The following is an 18883-nucleotide window of genomic DNA, read 5'->3' on the forward strand; positions in this document are numbered from 1 at the left end:
GGGTCCAGGCTTTGCCACCATTGGGTGCTGGCACTCAGGGGTGTCCCAGGCAGTGCCAATCCCAGGTAATGGCATTCCTGAGCAGTGCCAATCCAGGACAGTGGAATTCCCAGGTAATGGCATTCCGAGCAGTGCCATTCCCATCCAGTGCCATTCCCAGGTAATGGCATTCCCAGGGATCAGTGCCATTCCCAGGCAGTGCCAATCCAGGGCAGTGCCATTCCCGGGCAGTGCCATTCCCGGGCAGTGCCAGTCCAGGGCAGTGCCATTCCCAGGGGCAGTACGATTCCCAGGCAGTGCCATCCCCGGGCAGTGCCATTCCCAGGCAGTGCCAGTCCAGGGCAGTGCCATTCCCAGGGGGCAGTGCCATTCCCAGGCAGTGCCAGTCCAGGGCAGTGCCATTCCCAGGGGCAGTGCCATCCCCGGGCAGTGCCATTCCCAGGCACTCTCCTGGGCGCAGCAGCATGCCCGGGAGGTTTCTCCACCCTTGGAGGCCGAGCTCTGGCTGTGCTGCTGCTCCAGACCAGGCTGAGGAGCTGCTGGTGCCCTCCAGCAGCCAAGGGACAGCTCCTGGATCCTCTGGGGAAGCTCTTCAATCCCTTTGGAGCCATCGTGGCACACAGGGACACTGAGAGCAGCCTGGCGCGGCCAAGGGCAAGCACTGATGCCTCTGACAAACCATGGCAGTTTGTCTCCAATCTTTGCAGGAAAATCAAGCCCCAGGATCATCCAGACCAGCCAGCCCTGCCTGAGGCCAGGGAGAGCTGTGGGGACAGGAGGATGAGGAAGAAAGGGCTGCCCTGGGCTGGAAAAGGATCCCTGGGATCTCTGGTCCCTTCCAGGCCAGTTCCACCTGCACCCCAGCTGGCTCCAGGTGCTGTCCTGGCCCATTCTGGGCATCTCCAGGGATATCCCAGCTCTGAGGGCCCTGCCTGGCTCTTCCCCCACAGGGGACACGGGGACTGTTGGCAGGGACAGAGTGCTACATTTGTTTCCCACCACCTGCCTGGAAGTGCCTGGGCTGGGCAAAATTCCACATTGGATGGAAAAGTGCTGGCCCAGGAAGGGAGGGTGAGGAGCCCTGAGCCCCAGGGCCCCTGACACTGACAGCTGAGGTTGCAAGATGGGGACATCTCTCCTTTCTCCCATTTTTATTTATAAACAGGTATTTTCCTGGACAGCTGGAGGCTGGAAATGATTTCATTCCTTTCCTGTTTATATTTGGCTTTCAACAAAATAAACACCACTGACTTGCTACCTACTGCCGGTGTGCTGTGCTCTTTGAGCTGCTCCCCAACCTCTGCCTGCCCAGAGGCTCTGGTGGCTGTCCCCAAGTGCTGCTCCTGGCATGGCCCTGTGCCCGGGGCAGGGTGACACGTCCCTGCCAGGGCCGGGCTGGCAGCGGGGACATGCCGGGAACCCCCAGGGTACATCCAGGGTGACCAGGGAAAGCTGGAAACCCCCAGGATACAGCCAGGGTGTATCCCAGGGTGCCGCCTGGGGAAGCCCCCCGTCATGGGGGGGGTCACCTCTGGGTGTCCCCCTTGGGGACACAGCCCGGGCAGTGCCAAGGCTGGGGCAGCCGCGGGGTCTCCATGGGGAGACCCCGGCCCGGTTCCCGCACAAGGATGCCGGGGCGTCCCCGCTCCCTTCTCGGGGACACAGCCGGTGGTTCCCGGTGCCCGCAGCCGCTGCCGGGGCTGTCCCCGCTCCCGGGGCTCCCTCCCCCGGGCCCGGCGCTGCTCTGGGCGGGGGCGCGCAGGGACCCGGGGCCGCCGCGCCGCCGCCGCCGCCGCCTCCCCCGCCGCGCCCGCCCGCCCTTAAAAGCGGCGGCGGCTCCGGTGCAGCGCCCGCGGCGGCGCTCCCGGCACGGCCCGGGATGGGCTCCGCGCACTCCGTGCCCGCCGAGATGCGGGAGCTGGCGGACAGGACGGGCTGTGAGTACCGGGGAGCCGCGGGCACCGCCCCGGATCATCCCACCCGCACCGAGCCCCCGGGGCCGCCGCCCGAGGGGACACCCGGGTCCGGCGGGGGACACATCACCCGGGGAGGGGGGCTGTGCGGGACGTGTCACCCTCGAGGGGGGGTGTAGGAGGTGCCAGCCGGGAAGGAAGGACGGGGGGGCGCACGGGAGATGTCAGAAATGTCACCTGTGTGGCCGGGGGGCTGCGGGAGGTGACGCTGGAGCAGCGCGGGGGATGCAGGACCCGTGCAGGGAATGTCACTGGGGAGGTGCAGAGGTGTCACCCGGGCTGGGGGAGAGCAGGATGTGACAGCGGGGATGGAGCGGGGGAGGGGATGGGAGGGGAGGGTGCAGGAGTGACACCAGAGGGTGCCAGCGTGTCACCCTGGTCCCTGCTGCTGCCACCAGCCCGCGAGCCGGGGCGTCGAGCGGCCGCACGTGCGAGCCCCAGCCGGGCTCTGCCACCGCGCCACCGGGCATTGTCCCCGCAGCGCTGCTCTGCCCGGAGCCACCGGGCCGGGACACCCCGGGGCTGCTTTGGGATCGAGGGACCGGCAGGAAAGGGACGGGGTGGCCGTGTCCGTCCTGGAAGTGTCACCAGTGTCACCGCGGCAGGATCCAGCGGGAGCTCCCGGTCCCCGTGCTGCGGTGGAGGGAAGGCTCAAGGGGGGGCTCTGCCCACGGCCAGAGGGTCTGTGGGGACCGAGAGGGTCTGGGGACTGTCCCCAGTGCTGCTGCTGCCCCTGGCGTCACAGATCCCTTCATCTCCCTTCTCCTCTCCTCTCCACTCCAGGGAGGGCTGAGCCCCCCAAACCCCACACTGAGCCCCTCAGGGCAGACTCAGGGGCTTGGGGAGCCCGCGGGGTGCCAGCCTGGCAACCCAGGGAGGGTGCGAGGAGGATTTTGGGGAGCCCCTGGCCCGGGGACCCTGCAGCAGCATCCCGGGCACAGGCGGCACCTGCCATGGGAGGCTCCTCCGCGGTGCCCCGGGGACCAACGCCAGGGCAGGGTTTGCGAGGGCAACACCCAAAAATCTCATGGAAAGCAGAGGAGGGAGGGCAGGGGGAGCCCACAACTCCAGGCCGTGTCTGGGGTGCCCGTCCTGTGCTCCCCGTGGTATCACAGAGCTCCCCCCCGTGCTGTGGCTGCTGCCAAAAAGGGGATTTAGGGATTCACAGCCTCGCTGCTGGGCTCCGAGCTCACACAGGGCACTGCAGCCAACCTCGGTCCCCTGGGAGGGGCAGGGACAGGGCAGAGCCACCCTGAGGTGCCCCAGGCTCGTTCCTTTGCCTTCTCCCGCATGGAGGGACACCCTGAGGGGCTGCTCGGGGCTGCTTCCCCTCCTTCCCTCCGTGTGCTCCATCCCAGAGCTGCTGCAGCTCTCCCCAGGGTGAAGCGGCTCTTGCCGGGATGCTGTGATGTCCCTGCAGCCAGGCTGGGCCCCCCAGTGCCCCTGAGCCCCCCTGAGCCCCCTCAGTGCCCCTTTCCCTCTGCTCAAGCAGCACAACCCACGCAAGGCTGGGAACAGCAAGCCCGGCTCCCTTTGGTTGAAATCCCATTTTTCCCCCGTTAGCAGAGGCTGCCGTGTTTGGACACGGGCCTGCAGCATCAGGATGCTTCTCAGGGACACCAGCAGCCTGTGCTGCCCTTGAGCCAGCCCTTCTTCCAGCAAAGCTTTTGCCTTTCCTGCAGATTTTTCCTTTTTTTTTTTCTGGAGAGCAGCCGAGCTCTGCCACCTTTACAGGGATAGCGACGCTGGGAGAGCTGCCCTGAGAGGAGCACCTGGGATGGGGAAAGAGGCAGCAAAAGCCTCCCCCAGCCCTCCAGGGCCAGCCCCACCATGAGCACACAGCCACCGAGCCCAGCTCTTTGTGCTCCGGGTGCCTGGGACATTTTTCTGAGAGTTCAAAGCTTTTTGGTGATGCTCAGGGCTTGGTGGCCCAGCTGCTCCCATGGTGACAGCGGTGGCGTCACGGCACGGAGTTAAAGGTCAATTCTGCAGGGCCAAAATTGGAAAGAAAGTCCAGGGAAAGTTTCCATGGGACAGCAGCAGAGCAGCAGCCAGCAGGGACTGGGGGGAAACATCCAGTGGGGTCTGGGCATCAGCAACTGAGAGCTGGGGGGCTCAGGAGGGATAAAGGGGGGATAAAAGGGATCCTGCAGGGATCCAGGCAGGCTCAGGACCCCCCTGGCCCATCCCAGATGGGATTTCCAGGCTCTTACAGAGAGCTCTGAAGGCCCAGCCCCGCTGATCAATGCAGCTGCTATTTCCAGGCTGTGCAGCAGCAGTGGGCAAAGCAAAGGACATTATTTAAACATCATAAAAGGCATCGAGGGAGGCAGCTCAGCCCAGCTCTGACCCTGCTGGCTTGCTGCAATTAACCCTTTGCAACCCCTTAAGGTGGTTTCATGTGTCTCCATGGTGCCAGGAGTGGCTGATTTGCAGCTGCTGGTGCTGCAGGAGCCTGGGGGTGCCCAGACAGACCCCCAGCCCACAGGGACACCGCTCCAGAGCTTCCCTGGCTCCTGGGAATGGCTCTGTCAATGTTTGCACAGGAGTCATGTTCTGGGGGGTCAGAGCTTGGTTACAGCCCCAGGAGAGCAGCAGGGCAAGATAAACTCACCTGTGCTGAGAGATCAGGCCCTCCCCTTCCAGCCCAGCCCTGCCCTGGGATGGGGTTGGTGCCCCCAAGGTTTGTGGCTCACCCTGAGCAGTGGCAGCAATCCCAAAGCCAGGAGTTGATTTTGGGGGCTGCTGTGCCCCCTCTGTGTCCTTTCCCCTTCCCTGGCTGCTGTCAGGGTTTCTGATCCCAGAGTTATTTCCTAGAGCAGCCGTGGCTGTGCAGGACATGGAAGAGCCTCCTGGCCCAGGCAGAGCTGGGGCAGGGGGAGAGGAGGAGCTGCCTGGGCACAGCTCTGCCCACGGTGCCAACAACCCCAAAAATGCCAATCCTGCTCCAGAGGGCTGGCACCAAGGATCCTGAGCTGGGGAGGGATCCCACTGTGCCATTCCCTGCCGTGCTGGGCCAGGGAATTCCCTGCAGACAGGACAGGGAATAACCCAGCCCTTGGCACCGGGCACAGCGACACAGAGGGACCTGCAGGGTGGCACCACAGGGAATAGGGGTGGCACAGCTGTGCCCAGGACCCTGCCCCACTGCTGGCAGGTGGGACAGGCACAGAGGAGTGTCCCCAGGGTCCCCCCCTGTCACCTCTCTCCTTTCCCTGGCAGTCACCTCGGAGCAGATCGAGCACCTGCACCGGCGCTTCAAGCAGCTGAGCCAGGACCAGCTGACCATCCGGTAGGGAATGGGGAATGCCAGCCCCAGTTAAATCCCAGCCCCACTTCAATCCCAGCCCCATGGCAATCCCAGCCCCAGGACAATGCCAGCCCCACCACTGAAATCCCAGCCCCACTTAAATCCCAGCCCTGGGGCAATGCCAGCCCCAATTAAATCCCAGTCCCACTTCAATCCCAGTCCCATTACAATTCCCATTCTCTGGCAATTCCAGCCCCAGGACAATCTCAGCACCACTGCAATCACAGCCCCACAGCAATCTCAGCCCCATTACAATTCCCATCCTGTGGCAAATCCAGCCTCACTGCAATTCCAGCCCCACCACAATTCCCATCCCATGGCAATTCCAGCCCGGGGGCAATTCCAGTCTCACTGCAATTCCAGCCCCAGGGCAATCCCCACCCCATTATAATTCCCATCCCGTTGCAGTTCCAGCCCCACAGCAATTCCAGCCCAATTACAATTCCATCCCCACTGCAATTCCAGCCCCAGGGCAATTCCCATTTTGTGGCAATTCCAGGCCCATTGCAATTCCCATTTTGTGGCAATTCCAGGCCCATTGCAATTCCAACCCTGCTGCAATCCCAGCCCCAGGGCAATCCCAGCCCTGCTGCAATCCCAGCCCCACAGCAATCCCAGCCCCATTATAATTCCCATCCCATTGCAGTTCCAGCCCCCTTGCAATCCCAGTCCCAGGGCAATTCCAGCCCCACTTCAATCCCAGCCCCACAGCAATCCCAGTCCCATTACAATTCCCATCCTGTGGCAATTCCAGCCCCACCACAATTCCCATTCCATGGCAATCCCAGCCCCAGGGCAATCCCAGCCCCATTACAATTCCCATCCCACTGTAATCCCTGCCCCACAGCTATTCCAGCCTGTGGCAGTTCCACAGCAATCCCAGCCCCACTGCCAGGGCCATCCCCAGTATCTCCCCCTTCCCTGAGCTGCCCAAGGTGCTGGTCCAGGGCTGGGATTCTGTGTCCTTCCCTGAGCCATCCCTGAGCCAGCTCCCACAGCATCGCCTTGCAAATATTCCAAGGAAAACACACAATAACCCATTGGCCTGGGAGCAGGGGCACTCCTGACAAACATCTCATCACCCTCCAGCTTTAAAATCAGTTCTGGGGAGGGAAGGAGGGGTTGCAGGGGCTCTTGTCCCTCTCCTTGGTGGCTGCACAGGGAATTGGGAGCGCTCTGAGCTCTCCCAGTGCTATTTCTTGGCTCTTGGTTTGCTTTATAAATCGCAGAGATCAAAGCCCAGCATGAAGCTGAGGGGAGGGTGGACAGCAGGATCTCCTTGGTGAGCCCTGCTTGAGGCCTTTTCCTGGGAAAACTCCAAAATCCACGGCAGGTGGAGCCATGCAAAGAGCCCTGGGGTCATCCCAAGAGCTTCCCCAAGACCCATCCTGGCGGGACAAAATCCCTGAGCGCGGACTTGCTGTCAGTCTGAACAGAAGAAAGAAGGGTTTTATCCAAAATCCCTTTATTTTTCGGTGTTTGCTTTGCAAGGAAGGGTTGGGGCTCTCAGGGCTCTTTGCATGGCTCCACCTGCCATGGATATTTGAGTTTTCCCAGGAAAAAGGCCTCAAGCAGGGCTCACCAAGGAGATCCTGCTGTCCACCCTCCCCTCAGCCCATGCTGGGCTTTGATCTCCGAGATTTATAAATCCTCCCTCACACTCCTGCTCTCTCTGTGCCCTTTGCAGCAAGGAGAACTTTGACAGCATCCCCGACCTGGAGTTCAACCCCATCCGAGGGAAAATCGTCCACGCCTTTTTTGACAAGCGGTGAGAGCCCCCAGCACGCAGGGAAGGAGGATTTATCCTCTGGGAATGAGGAGGGCCTGGGCAGGGACCTTCCCCCTAAAGGCTGCGGTGGAGCTGGGTGGAAAATGAGACATTTAAACTGGATTTTAGGGATAAACCAGTCCTAGGGCTTTGCTGGGGGTGTGATGATGCTGAGGCAGGTTCCCCATGGTCACCTCTGCAGCAGGAGAGACACCAGAGACATCAGTAGAAGATAACAGGCCAACTCTTAGCAGGGGTTAATCCAAGGTTTTATTCCAGGAGTCCCAAAGGAGTCCCCACACCTCAGGGAGCTCCAGCTGAGAGCCAGGGAGAGGGGCCAAGGTTACATTGAAAGGGAGGTGGAAATTTAAAATAGAGAACATTTACTGACCAATGAGTGACCCTGAGGGATGGGTACTGGGAATGGACATTGAGGACAGGATTTGGGGTAACACTTGGGGGCTGACCCCTGGTCTCTGGCTGATCACTCGATGTCCTGGACAGAAAGTTCTGGCTGGAGGGGATGGGATGGTGAGTGACCAACAGAGAGCCAGGGTGGGGATTGGGGGATGATCCCAGCAAAGGAAAGGGATTGCTCAGGTACAGGGAGGAGGCACAATCTGGGATAAACCATTTGGGAAAAATACAAACCCAAAACTGTTACAAAGTATTCCAAAGTATAAAACCACACCACAACACCCAATCACCCCCCAGGAACCTGCGGCAGGAGTCGGACGGGCTGGCGGAGGAGATCAACTTCGAGGACTTCCTGACCATCATGTCCTACTTCAGACCCATCGAGATGAACATGGACGAGGAGCAGCTCGACCGCTTCCGCAAGGAGAAGCTGAAATGTGAGGCTGCCCCAGGGCCAACCTGGGCTTGGGGCTGCTGGCCAGGGGCTGCCCTGACCCTGCTGTCCCCTGCTGTCCCCTCCTGTGTCCCCCCAGTCCTGTTCCACATGTACGACTCGGACCACGACGGGAAGATCACGCTGCAGGAGTACAGAAATGTAAAGTTGGGTCCCCCCTGCCCCATTCCCCATGGCCAGGCCTGGCCTGAGCCTCTGCCCTTGCAGGTGGTGGAGGAGCTGCTGTCGGGGAACCCCCACCTGGAGAAGGAGTCGGCTCGGTCCATCGCCGACGGGGCCATGATGGAGGCAGCCAGCATCTGTGTGGGACAAATGGTGGGAGCCTCTGCTGGAGCCTCCTCCTGCTCTCAGGGGCTCTGCTGGCATCACAATGGGGCTGGGGGGGGTCCCTGCTTGCCAGGGCACCCCCCTGTGCCACAGCTGCTTTGGCTGGAGGTGTTTTTTGCAGGCAGCAGCTCCCAGGGTGATGTTTGCTCATGAGAGAGGATCAGCATCCCACAAACCCCCATCCATCCATCCTCACTGCCTATGGAAAGGGCTGCTCCTGGCAGCCGAGGGGGTGTGGGAACCACTCTGGGGCTGGCCATGGGGTGCAGGGCAGGAACCCGTGGGGGATGTGTCCCTCAGCCCCAGGGGACATCCCAGGGCTGCCTCTCCCATCACCCCGGGGCAGCTGCGATGTTTCCTCTCACTGAGCAGGGCCCGGACCAGGTGTACGAGGGCATCACCTTCGAGGACTTCCTGAAGGTCGGTGACGCCCCCGGGAGGAGGGGCTGGGGCGGGAACAGGGACAGGGGCGGGCACAGGAGGGACCGGGATGGGCACGGGAGGGACCGGGATGGGCACAGCAGGGCCGGGGTGTGGCCCTGGTCCCCTCACCCTGTCCCCTGGCAGATGTGGCAGGGCATCGACATCGAGACCAAGATGCACGTCCGCTTCCTCAATGTGGACACCATCGCCCACTGCTACTGAGAGGGGAGCAGGAGGAGGAGGAAGAAGAGGAGGAGAGGAAGAGCACCCAGCAGCAGCTTCATGTCCTGGCACTCAGCTCTGCTCCACCCGTGTGCCTGTTCCAGGCTGGGGCTGCCCTCTAAAAACATCAGAGGCTTTTATCTGTAATAAAAGATATTTCTCTTTTTAGTCCTTGCTGAGAAATCCTCCATCCATCCATCCATCCATCCATCCATCCATCCATCCATCCATCCATCCATCATCCATCCATCCATCCATCATCCATCCATCCATCCATCCATCCATCCATCCATCTGTCATCCATCCATCCATCATCCATCCATCCATCCATCCATCCATCCATCCATCACTCCATGCTGAGCAGAAACCCTCCACAAATCCTGACTGCCCCACAAATTTTGGATTTTGGCCTCTGCCAGGTACTGTTGTGGGGAAGGATCTGCCCAGCTCGGGCTGATGCCAGGCCATGGGAGAGGCAGGGATGGAGATGCTGGGGACAGGAGGTGACAGCAGCACCTGCAGGGACAGCCCCGTCCCACTCTGCATCCTGCAGGGAAGGCGGAGGCAGTGACACCAGGAACATTCCCGGTTTAATCCCAAAGCAGAGCAGGCAGGAGGAGCCCAGCAGGCGGCAGGGACGTGGGGACACGGGCTCCTGGCAACCAGGTGGCTTCTGCCCCCTCATGTTCCCGCAGGAACAAGGCTCGGGAGCCGGGGGTTGTTTACTGCCGTTAATGACTCGATGGCTCCAGGCGGGTTCTGTCTCTAAGGCAGCCCGGGCTGGGGAGGGAGGGAGGCAGGGAAAAAAGGGCAACGACTATTTTTAGGAGAGCAGGGAAAATTTATTTGTTTTATCAAAAAAAACCAGCTTCCCCTGGTGACAGGGGCAGCACACCCGGCAGGTGAGGGGCTGGGCAGGAATGGGTGTGGGTCCACCAGGGCCGGGGTCACCCCCTTGGCCCTCCTTGTGTCCCCCCTGGCTCAGGGCAACATTTCCTCCTTCTTTTCCTCATTACTGGGGTCTCTGCTCTGCACCCCCACACTGAGGGCACATTTAGGGTTTCTGTCCCCTCCCAAGTCCCCGTGTCCCGCCAGAGCTGAGCATGAGCAGCTAATGGGGCCCGGGGAAGGACAAGGACAGCGCTGCCCTGCCCTGGGGACCGGCCCGGGGCTGCCCCGGGGATGGAGCTGATCCCGGGTCCCCCTGGGAATGTCCCACCTGGGAATGTCCCAGGGGCCGTAGGGATGGGCTGGGCTGGGTGGGGATGGAGCTGGGCACGGTGGGGACGGAGCTGGGATGGAGCTGGCACAGTGGGATGGAGCTGGGATGGAGCTGGGATACAGTTGGGCATGGTGGGGATGGAGCTCCCGGCTCTCCCGGAGGAGCCATTCGTGCCCTGCAGAGCTCCTGGTGCTGCTCCCCAGCCTGGGCTGCGTGTGCAGAGCTCCGGGATTCCGTCCTTGGGCCCCTCTGGGCACCCCCATGACCACCCCCACCTCCTCCTCCTCTTCCTCCTCCTCCTCTCCTGTACCGGACCCCCAGCGCTCCCTCCCCACCCCACGCACACGAAGCCCCAACCCCCAGCTCCTCCCCAAACCCAGGATTCCACAGCCAACCCAGGCTCCTTCCCCTGTTTTCCCACTGAAATTCCCACCCAGACACTGCGGGACTGCCAAGGTCCCTGATCCAGCTGCAAGCCCCGTGATCCCAACACAGCCCCGAGCTCCCATCACAGCCCTGGGTCCTTTTCTGCCCCAGATCCCCCGGCTGGGGCTGCAGGGGTCAACCCGAGCTCAGGGTCCCTCTCCCCATCCACATCCAGATTTCCTCCAGGAATCATCCAGAGGCTCCCAGCAAGGGCAGGGAAGGGTGAAGAGGATGGATGAGAGGATGACTATTATCCCTTGAGTTAATGAGTCATTATAATTAGCCAATAATAATATATATTAATAATATATATAACATATTATAATATATATTATGTATGTTATAATATATATATATAACCATTATAATATAATTAGCTGCCCCTGATATTCTAAGGGGCAAGGAAAGAGAGGGAGGTTGGGAAACAGAGGCAGGACCCAAAACCAAGTGGCTGCAGCGTTTTCCATTTGTGAAAAATGCCAATCACTTGTTTTAAATTTTTAAAAGTTTAATAGTAATAAAATGGTTATAAAAATACTAATATAATTAGAGTAATAATAATTTGGACAATTGAGATAGGACAATATGAGAAAATAGAAACAAAGAGTTACAGATAGTCCGGGTACCTTTTTCTGGGCAAAATAAGCCTGAAAAAGGACCCACGTTAACAGAGGATTAACCCTTAAAAGCAGCAGCCTGTTGCATATTTATACACCTCATACAAGATGCATAAATTCCATTCAAACACAGGATTGTGTCTGGGCAGTGCCACCTTCTTCCTCTGAATCCTAACAGCATCTTCAGGGCTGAGTGAGGTGGAAAGAAGTTCATTTCTCCTGATAATGGAGCAGTAAATTCTTTTTCTCTGAAAGATTTTGGTGTCCTGTGGCTGCTATCTCAGTGTGAGTCCTCTCTTTAAAAAAATATCTCACATATACAGTTTCTATTTTAACATTATGTTAGAACCTAAAACTATATTTAACACAGCATTCAAGAAAATTAACACAGCACAACTTTCTAGCATAGCACATATAATATTCATGTTAATATTTGCAAAAAGCCAATCATAAAATATGCATTTTTCATGGTTTTGCTTGTGTTGGGAATTCCCTGTGGGAAATGGGAGAGGGGAGAGCAGGAGGGAGGCTGGGCTGGGCAGGGCAGGGAGGAGCAAGGATGGAGCTGGAGAGCCCCGGGCATGGGCAGGAGCATCCATCGTGTTGCACACGGCAAACACGGGATAATCCTCCTGAACATCACAGGGAAAGCTGGCAGGGCCCCGGGAAAGCTGGCAAGGACAAAGTACAGCAAAATCCTGCAAAGCCCAGAACGTCCATAAAGGAAATTGGTTCTGTTGTGGGGCCAGGATGTGGCACACACAGAGCTCTGTGCAGACCACAGGGGGAACTGGAAAATTGGAGCTGCCTTAGAACACATTGGAAAACTGCAGGGAGGCTGAGAAAGGCTGGGCAGCATCAGAGAGAGCAGCTCCTGGGATTGGAGAGGGGAATGAGTGACCCCAGAGCTGAATGTGAAAAATGCCTATTTTATGATTGGCTTTTTACAAATATTAAAATTAATATTATATGTGTTGTGTTAGAAAGTGATGCTGTATTAATTCTCTTAAGTACTGTGTTAAATATAGTTTTAGGTTATAAAAGTGGTTAAAATAGAAACGATGCTATGTAGGATGCTTGTGTTTTAAAGAAAGGACTCTCACTGAGATAGCAGCCCCAGGACACCTGAATCTTTCAGAGAAAAATAATTTATTGCTCCATTATCAGAAGAAACGAACTTCTTCCTGCCTCAAAGGCGCTGTTAGGATTCAGAGGAAGAAGCTGACACTGCCCAGACAGAATCCTGTGTTTGAATGGAATTTATGCATCATGTATGAGGTGTATGAATATGCAACAGGCTGTTGTTTATAAGGGTTAATCCTTTGTTAAGTGGGTCCTTTTTCAGGCTCGTGCTGCCCAGAAAAGGTACCCGGACATCTGTAACTCTTTGTATTTGTTGTCTCATATTGTCCTAATTCAATTTGTGCAAATTATTATTACTCTAACTGTATCACTATTTTTATAACCATTTCATTACTATTAAACTTTTCCAATTTTAAAAACAACTGACTGGCGTTTTTCATACCCTCCAACAGCCCCAGACATCCACATGAGCAGAGTGAGTCGAACACACATACACTCCCCCCTCTGCTGAGGTACAACCTTCCCCAATTAACTGCATTAATTAACAAGGACAACCCCAAAGCAGCACCCCCATGGGGCTGCGGGGACAGAGGGACACCGGAGCTGCCCAGAAAGGGAACAGGGGCTGCAGTGCCCATCCCGGGACAGCCTGGCACGGCACAGCCTGGCACGGGCAGGAGGAGAAGGAGACCCTGGGAAAAGGAAAAGGGCACTGCACAACCTTATCGGCTCCTTGCAGCAGCGAGAGGGAGGAGAACAAAGCTGTTCCCAGATAATGAGCAGAGATAAGGGGAAGGGAGAACAATGAGCTGGGAGCTCTCCCTGCTCAGCACATCTGAGCACCCCCAAAGTCATCCCATGATTTATTTGTCAGGTTCCAGCTGAACTCTTGTCCAAACTCTGCATCCGTGACACTTCTGCTCTTCCAGGAATGGAGGGAGGGAAGGCTAAAGAAATAAAAAGTAAAAGACCAAAGCTTTATGAAAGATTAAATTTATTGGTCAGACAGAATGGTTTTGCCCCTTGCACTTTTTGTGTATCTATCACATGGAAAAAGGTAACTTAAAAACCTAAATTGTGACATTTTGGCCTAGGGGTCATGGGAAAGCACCCCGAGGCAAAGAAGGAAAGCAGTGAAACCCATGTGTCTGCAGGGCCAGCCCAGCCCCTCTCCTGCAGGTCTGGGCACATTCCTGCACCCCTCCCTCAGCTCACACTAATTCCATTAACCCAGGATAAAAGGTGTTGTAAGTTAAAACTTAATCTCAGTTTAAACAGAACTGACACAGCTTTGGTTTGCACGAGTCAGTTTACAAGGGAAAATCACAATAAAATCATTTCAAATCAGCAAAAAGATCCATGCAAGGCTGGAGCCTTTGTTCCCCAAACTGGTTTTACCTGTCTGTCATTGGTTTTACCTGTCTGTCAGTGCCACCTGGGCTCAAGGTAAAGCCTCACTCCTCATTTCCACCTGAGCAGCACCTTCTGCCCCTCAGCTGCTGCTTCCCCACAGCTCTGGGGCTCAGCACCCAGGAGGGCACTGGGGCCACCTCATCCCCTCTGCTCCATGACCAATTCCCAGCTTGGAAGCAAGGACAGCACTGCAAGCCCTCCAGGTGCTGTGCAAGGACATGATCCAGCCAAGAACACCCCTGACAAGCTGAGCCAGCCCTGTGTCCCAGTGAACAGGGCTCAGCTCACCCTAAAAGGCTCAGGAACAAAATTCCACTGACAGATGTACACATACAATTAGAAAACAGCTGATACAGGATTTTAAAGAATTAAAAAAATAAACTGTTCTAAAATAACTTTGATGTGTGTGTGTGTGCCCTGCTGAGTTGCCAAGCATCCAGCCTGGCCTAGGGAACCTTCCCCTCCCTCTCTCCATCTCAAGCCCTCTCCCAGCCTCTGTAACCTTTTGTGCCTGCTGTTCCCAGGCACTTCCCAATGCTCTCCAAGGAAAACAAGAACCAGCAGCTCAACACCAGGACAGACATTTCAAACATGTGCCTCAGCACATGCTTTTTCCAACCCTTGGTGATTTTTTCCCTCTTGGGGTAGGCAAGAACTCCTCACTCAGATCTCCCACCCCTTCAGAGTCCCACTCTGGCTTCCTGAGCAGGATGTTCCCTGCAGCATCTTTCCCACAAGCAGCAGGAATATTTTTGCTCACCCTGCAGTGCTCCCTTTCCTTTCTCAGCCTCTCCACTGCCCCAGGCTGGAGTTCTGGACGTGTCCAGAGTGGCACACTGCAGCAGGGCAGCCCTGCCCTGTTGGGGTGCACACCCCAGGGCTTTCTGCAGCCCACCCCAGCTCTCGGGTGCGTGTCCCACAGGGGTTTTGCCGTGCCCTGGCCCTAGATGCTGTCGTAGGGCACCGCCAGGCCGATGTTGTAGCTGTAACCTGACACCTCGTCGTAGGAGGAGCGGCAGATGGGGAGGACGCTGTCCACGGCCAGCTGGTCCACGGAGAAATCGTAGGAATAAATCACCCCTCGGTACCTGCGTGCAAAACAGCCAGGACACAGCAAATCACCTCAGTGGGAAAGGGTCGCAGACAACTTTTATGAAAAATCCTTTCCTTGGGATTTTTCCTCCTGAGAAGCTGGGAGGCCTCAGGAACAAAATGTAAACAATGATTATCTGCTGCTGTGGAATGCAACAGGTGCATCTGTGATTGGCCTATGTTGGTTGTTTCTAATTAATGGCCAATCACAGTCAGCTGGCTTGGACTCTCTCTGTCCCAGCCACAAACCTTTGTTATCATTCTTTGCTATTCTATTCTTAGCCAGCCTTCTGATGAAATCCTTTCTTCTATTCTTTTAGTATAGTTTTAATGTGATATATATCATAAAATAATAAATCAAGCCTTCTGAAACATGGAGTCAGATCCTGGTCTCTTCCGGAATTCAAGAACCCCTGTGAACACCATCACAGAATCACCATAAAAACCATGGGAATGGGAAGAGCTGGATAAACCCCCATCCCCTGTGCTGAGCCCTTTGAGCAGGGAAAGCTCCCCTAGCCTCCTCCCAGGGCTGGTGAATCATCCCCCAGCCCTGCAGAGACGTGACTGTCATCTGCTGAAACATCTCCGGGCCCTCCAGCACGGGGGAAGATAAATACACTGGTATTTGATAGTTCAATTAGCACTAACAGCCGTTTGAGATGCAAATACCAAAACCTGCAGCTTAAATGCCAGTAGTTTTCCTTTAGGAGGAGACAGCATTACTAATATTTCGAGCATGGAGAGGGCTGCATTGCCTGCCTGGCTTCAGTGGACTTTATGTTCCCCTGTTGAGAATAAAAAGCTTTTTCTTTTGTGCTCAAGCAAATCAAGAGCCAATTCATTGCTTGTTTTATAAACCTTACCCTTAAACTTTTTTTAATTTTAGTTTTTTGCTGCTTTTGTAATTTTAGTTTTTCTACCCTCTCTGGGTGATGACTCAGGTGCTCAGGGTACTATTTAAGAACAAAGCACGTTGCTGAGGGCTGGTTTCTCACTTTCGGTGCAAGCTGGGGTCGTCCTCGGTGATGCTGGAGCCTCGGGGGTTCTTCTCCTCGGGGATGTTGGCAGTGATCAGGATGTGGGAGTCGAACCACACGTGCCGCACTGGGTGTCTGCAACACAACCCAGAGCCCGGCGTGAGCGGCCACCGGCGCTGGGATCCCAAAATCCCAGAGCTGGGCAAGGACCGGCTTGGGAATAAACCCGGAGTGACTGAAACCAGCGGCCAGAGGCGGGGAACCCGCACTGCCGGCTCCTCCAGCCTGCAGCACATCCCGCATCTTCTATCCCCATCTAGTGGGCTCTTCCCAGAACGCACGGGGAGGCCGGGAATGCTGCTGGAAAGGAGAGCAGAGCCTGGGAGGGAGGGATGGATGCAGGCTGGGCTGGGCTGGCTGCCCTAAGGACTGCAGCAGTCCCGGGAAGGGCAGGATGCTTCCCAAAAAAAGGGGAAGGACACCCCACACACCCTGCACTGAGCTGCTTTAGAAAGCACAAGCTGAGAGCCATGGAGTGGGGAAGGACCCACAGGGATCATGGATCCAGCCCCTGTCCCTGCCCAGACCCCCAACAGCCCCACCCTGTCCATCCCTGGCAGTGCTGCCCAAAGGCTCCTGGAGCTCTGGCAGCCTCGGGGCCATGCCCATTCCCTGGGCAGCCTGGGCAGTGCCAGCACCCTCTGGGGGCAGAGCCTTGCCCTGAGCTCAGCCTGAGCTGCCCTGGCCCAGCTCCAGCCATGCCCTGGGTGCTGTCCCTGTCCCCAAGCAGAGATGGAGCTGTCCCTGTCCCTGTTACAGAGCAGGGATGGAGCTGTCCCTGTCCCTGTCCCTGAGCAGAGATGGAGCTGTCCCTGTCCCTGTCCTTGTCCCAGAGCAGAGATGGAGCTGTCCCTGTCCTTGTCCCAGAGCAGAGATGGAGCTGTCCCTGTCCCAGAGCAGAGATAGTTCCTGTTCCTGTCCCAGAGCAGAGATGGAGCTGTCCCTGTCCCTGTCCTTGTCCCAGAGCAGAGATGGAGCTGTCCCTGTCCCAGAGCAGAGATGGAGCTTTCCCTGACCCTGTCCCTGTCCCAGAGCAGAGATTAGAGCTGCCCTCAGGAGCAGCTGCAGCCCTGCTGAGCTCTGAGCTCAGGCTCCTCTCCTCCAGCTGAGCAATCCCAATGCCCTCAGCTGCTCCTCCAGACCCTTCCCCATCCCCATGTCCCTCCTCTGGACGCTCCAGTCAGGTTTTCACTGCTTTCCCTCCCACTGGTGAACACTGAGCCCAAACCCAGCAGCAGCACTGTGTGTTCAAGCAGGAGTCACTGCTCTCCCCAGCTGAGCATGGCTCATCTCCACACCCCAAATGTGTCTCCTGTCACCTCCCTCAGCTCCTGCTCCTGGGCTCCATTCCTGGCAGGGGGCCACAGGCAGGGAGAACAGCACACACCTCATCTAGGAAAGCCTTTTGAATGAAGTGATCCCTTCTGATTGCTCTATAGATTAAACACTGTTTTCCACCTGTTTAATCTAATGGTTTCACTTGGAGCACATCCCTGAGCTCAGCCCTGCCCTGCCTGCCCTGCTCCTGGGGCAGCACTAATGAACATGCCAAGGAGACAATCAATGGAATATTGTCCTTAATGCATCAGCCACATCACAACAGGCTTTATCATCCCCAGGGTCAGCACACAAAGTGATACCTGCTATTAATCAATGACAACACCAGCTTGAACTTCCCTGCCTGTAAATACCTCATCTAGCTCCTCTTTGGGGAAGATGCATTAAAACTAATTTAGGAAAAACGAAATCAGGATTTATCTGTTCATTTTATGGATATCACTCAGACTTACAAGGGGCTAAACCCTCGAGTCTTTATCCAGACAAAGCCTGGGAATTGTGCTTTGATCAGGAAATTTCACTTAGCTGTGCAAAGTGTCAGCTCCAGGATGCTGATCTCTGCTTGTACTTTCAGTACTGTGCTCCCTGTGCTCAGTACAAACTGGTATTTCAATATTTAAATGAGTTTGAATGCTTTGATCCTCACCATTAAGGGAATGTGTGGGTGAGGTGCACAGAGGCACAGGGATTGTGATGGATGCTCTGGATGGGGACAGCCAGAACCAGTCCCTCTCCAAACAGCCAGTCCAGGATGTCAAACCCAAGGTTCCACAACTAAACAGAGCTTGGGGATGGGGCAGGGAGAAGCCACTATCTGAACTTCATGGAAAATCCAGGGGGAACAACTTCCCTGCTCCCCAACACCAACTGGAACACTCAGCTAATGAGTACAAAGGCCATGAGAGTGATGCCCCAGGTTTGAGCTTTTATATTTTCCAGATTCTGTGCTGCTTTAGTGTGTGGGTCTGGGCTTCATATGACGGGATGGTGAGCTCTGTGCACAGAGCAGGGAGACAAAACAATTCCTGCTCTAGCTGGGCACCAAGGACAAATGATCCAAATCTCAGGCCCAGGAGCACAAACACCGTGGGCTGGAGAGAGAAAAACAAGAGGGATGGGACTGCATGGGCTAAAGCTGGAATGGGACAATGAACTGCAATATGGAAATGGAGCAGAACTTATAAAAGTGAGAGACCTCGTGACCATCAGTCAGGGATTTTGTGACCATTTTGGGTTCACCTGGGGTGTAGCCCTGGCTGACTCTTGTGCTGCCCAAGGCAGCTCTATTGAGGAGATCCTTTTAAAATCCCTACTTTATTCTTTAGCTCTGTCTGGTCTCTGTTCTAGGCCAGCCTTCTCAAGGCACCAACAGCTAAAGAACCCCTCAGAAACACACAGGGACGAGACAACCCATGCCCAAAACACACAGGGCTCCATGTGAGGAGACAACCCATCCCCAAATCACCCAGAACTCCCCCAAAACTCTGCCAGTGCCACATCCCCCTCTCAGCCCTGGCTTACCTGGCGTGCATCTCCCAGAGCTTGGTGGCCATGCGCTGGTCCCAGACGCAGAGCAGCCCCTCCTCTCCTCCGCTGACCACTTTCCACTCGTCCATCTGCACGGAGCACACGCCCAGCTGGTGCCCCTGCACGCAGCACACGGCCTCGCCACAGCGCAGGTCAAACACCCTGACCCTGGGGAACAGGCACAGTGAGGCACAGACACACACATCTGCAGCTAATTCATCCACAGCTGAT

At 56.4% G+C, this 18883-nt stretch overlaps 2 protein-coding genes across 2 annotated transcripts in view; one reads left to right on the forward strand and one right to left on the reverse strand.

Moving 5' to 3' along the window:
- The first annotated feature begins 1819 nt into the window (after positions 1-1819).
- Positions 1820-8923, forward strand: TESC (tescalcin). The gene is made up of 8 exons (XM_054288786.1): positions 1820-1937; positions 5196-5265; positions 6971-7051; positions 7766-7905; positions 8002-8063; positions 8130-8237; positions 8622-8669; positions 8817-8923. Exons 1-8 carry the CDS (start codon positions 1880-1882, stop codon positions 8892-8894), a joined length of 645 nt encoding a protein of 214 aa, XP_054144761.1. The 5' UTR covers positions 1820-1879; the 3' UTR covers positions 8895-8923.
- Positions 8924-13741: 4818 nt separating this feature from the next.
- Positions 13742-18883, reverse strand: part of FBXW8 (F-box and WD repeat domain containing 8) — a 64460-nt gene continuing 59318 nt past the window's right edge. The window contains exons 9-11 of the mRNA XM_054289047.1: positions 18647-18820; positions 15746-15862; positions 13742-14743 (exon numbers count right to left, since the gene is read on the reverse strand). Of these exons, the coding sequence (XP_054145022.1) occupies positions 14599-14743; positions 15746-15862; positions 18647-18820 (436 nt within the window). The 3' untranslated portion in view covers positions 13742-14598. The remainder of the gene's footprint in view (positions 14744-15745; positions 15863-18646; positions 18821-18883) is intronic.

Source organism: Melozone crissalis, unplaced genomic scaffold, assembly GCF_028551555.1.
Source record: "Melozone crissalis strain CALT ecotype California unplaced genomic scaffold, PUWL_Pcris_2 ptg000063l_1, whole genome shotgun sequence".
NCBI lineage: Eukaryota > Metazoa > Chordata > Aves > Passeriformes > Passerellidae > Melozone > Melozone crissalis.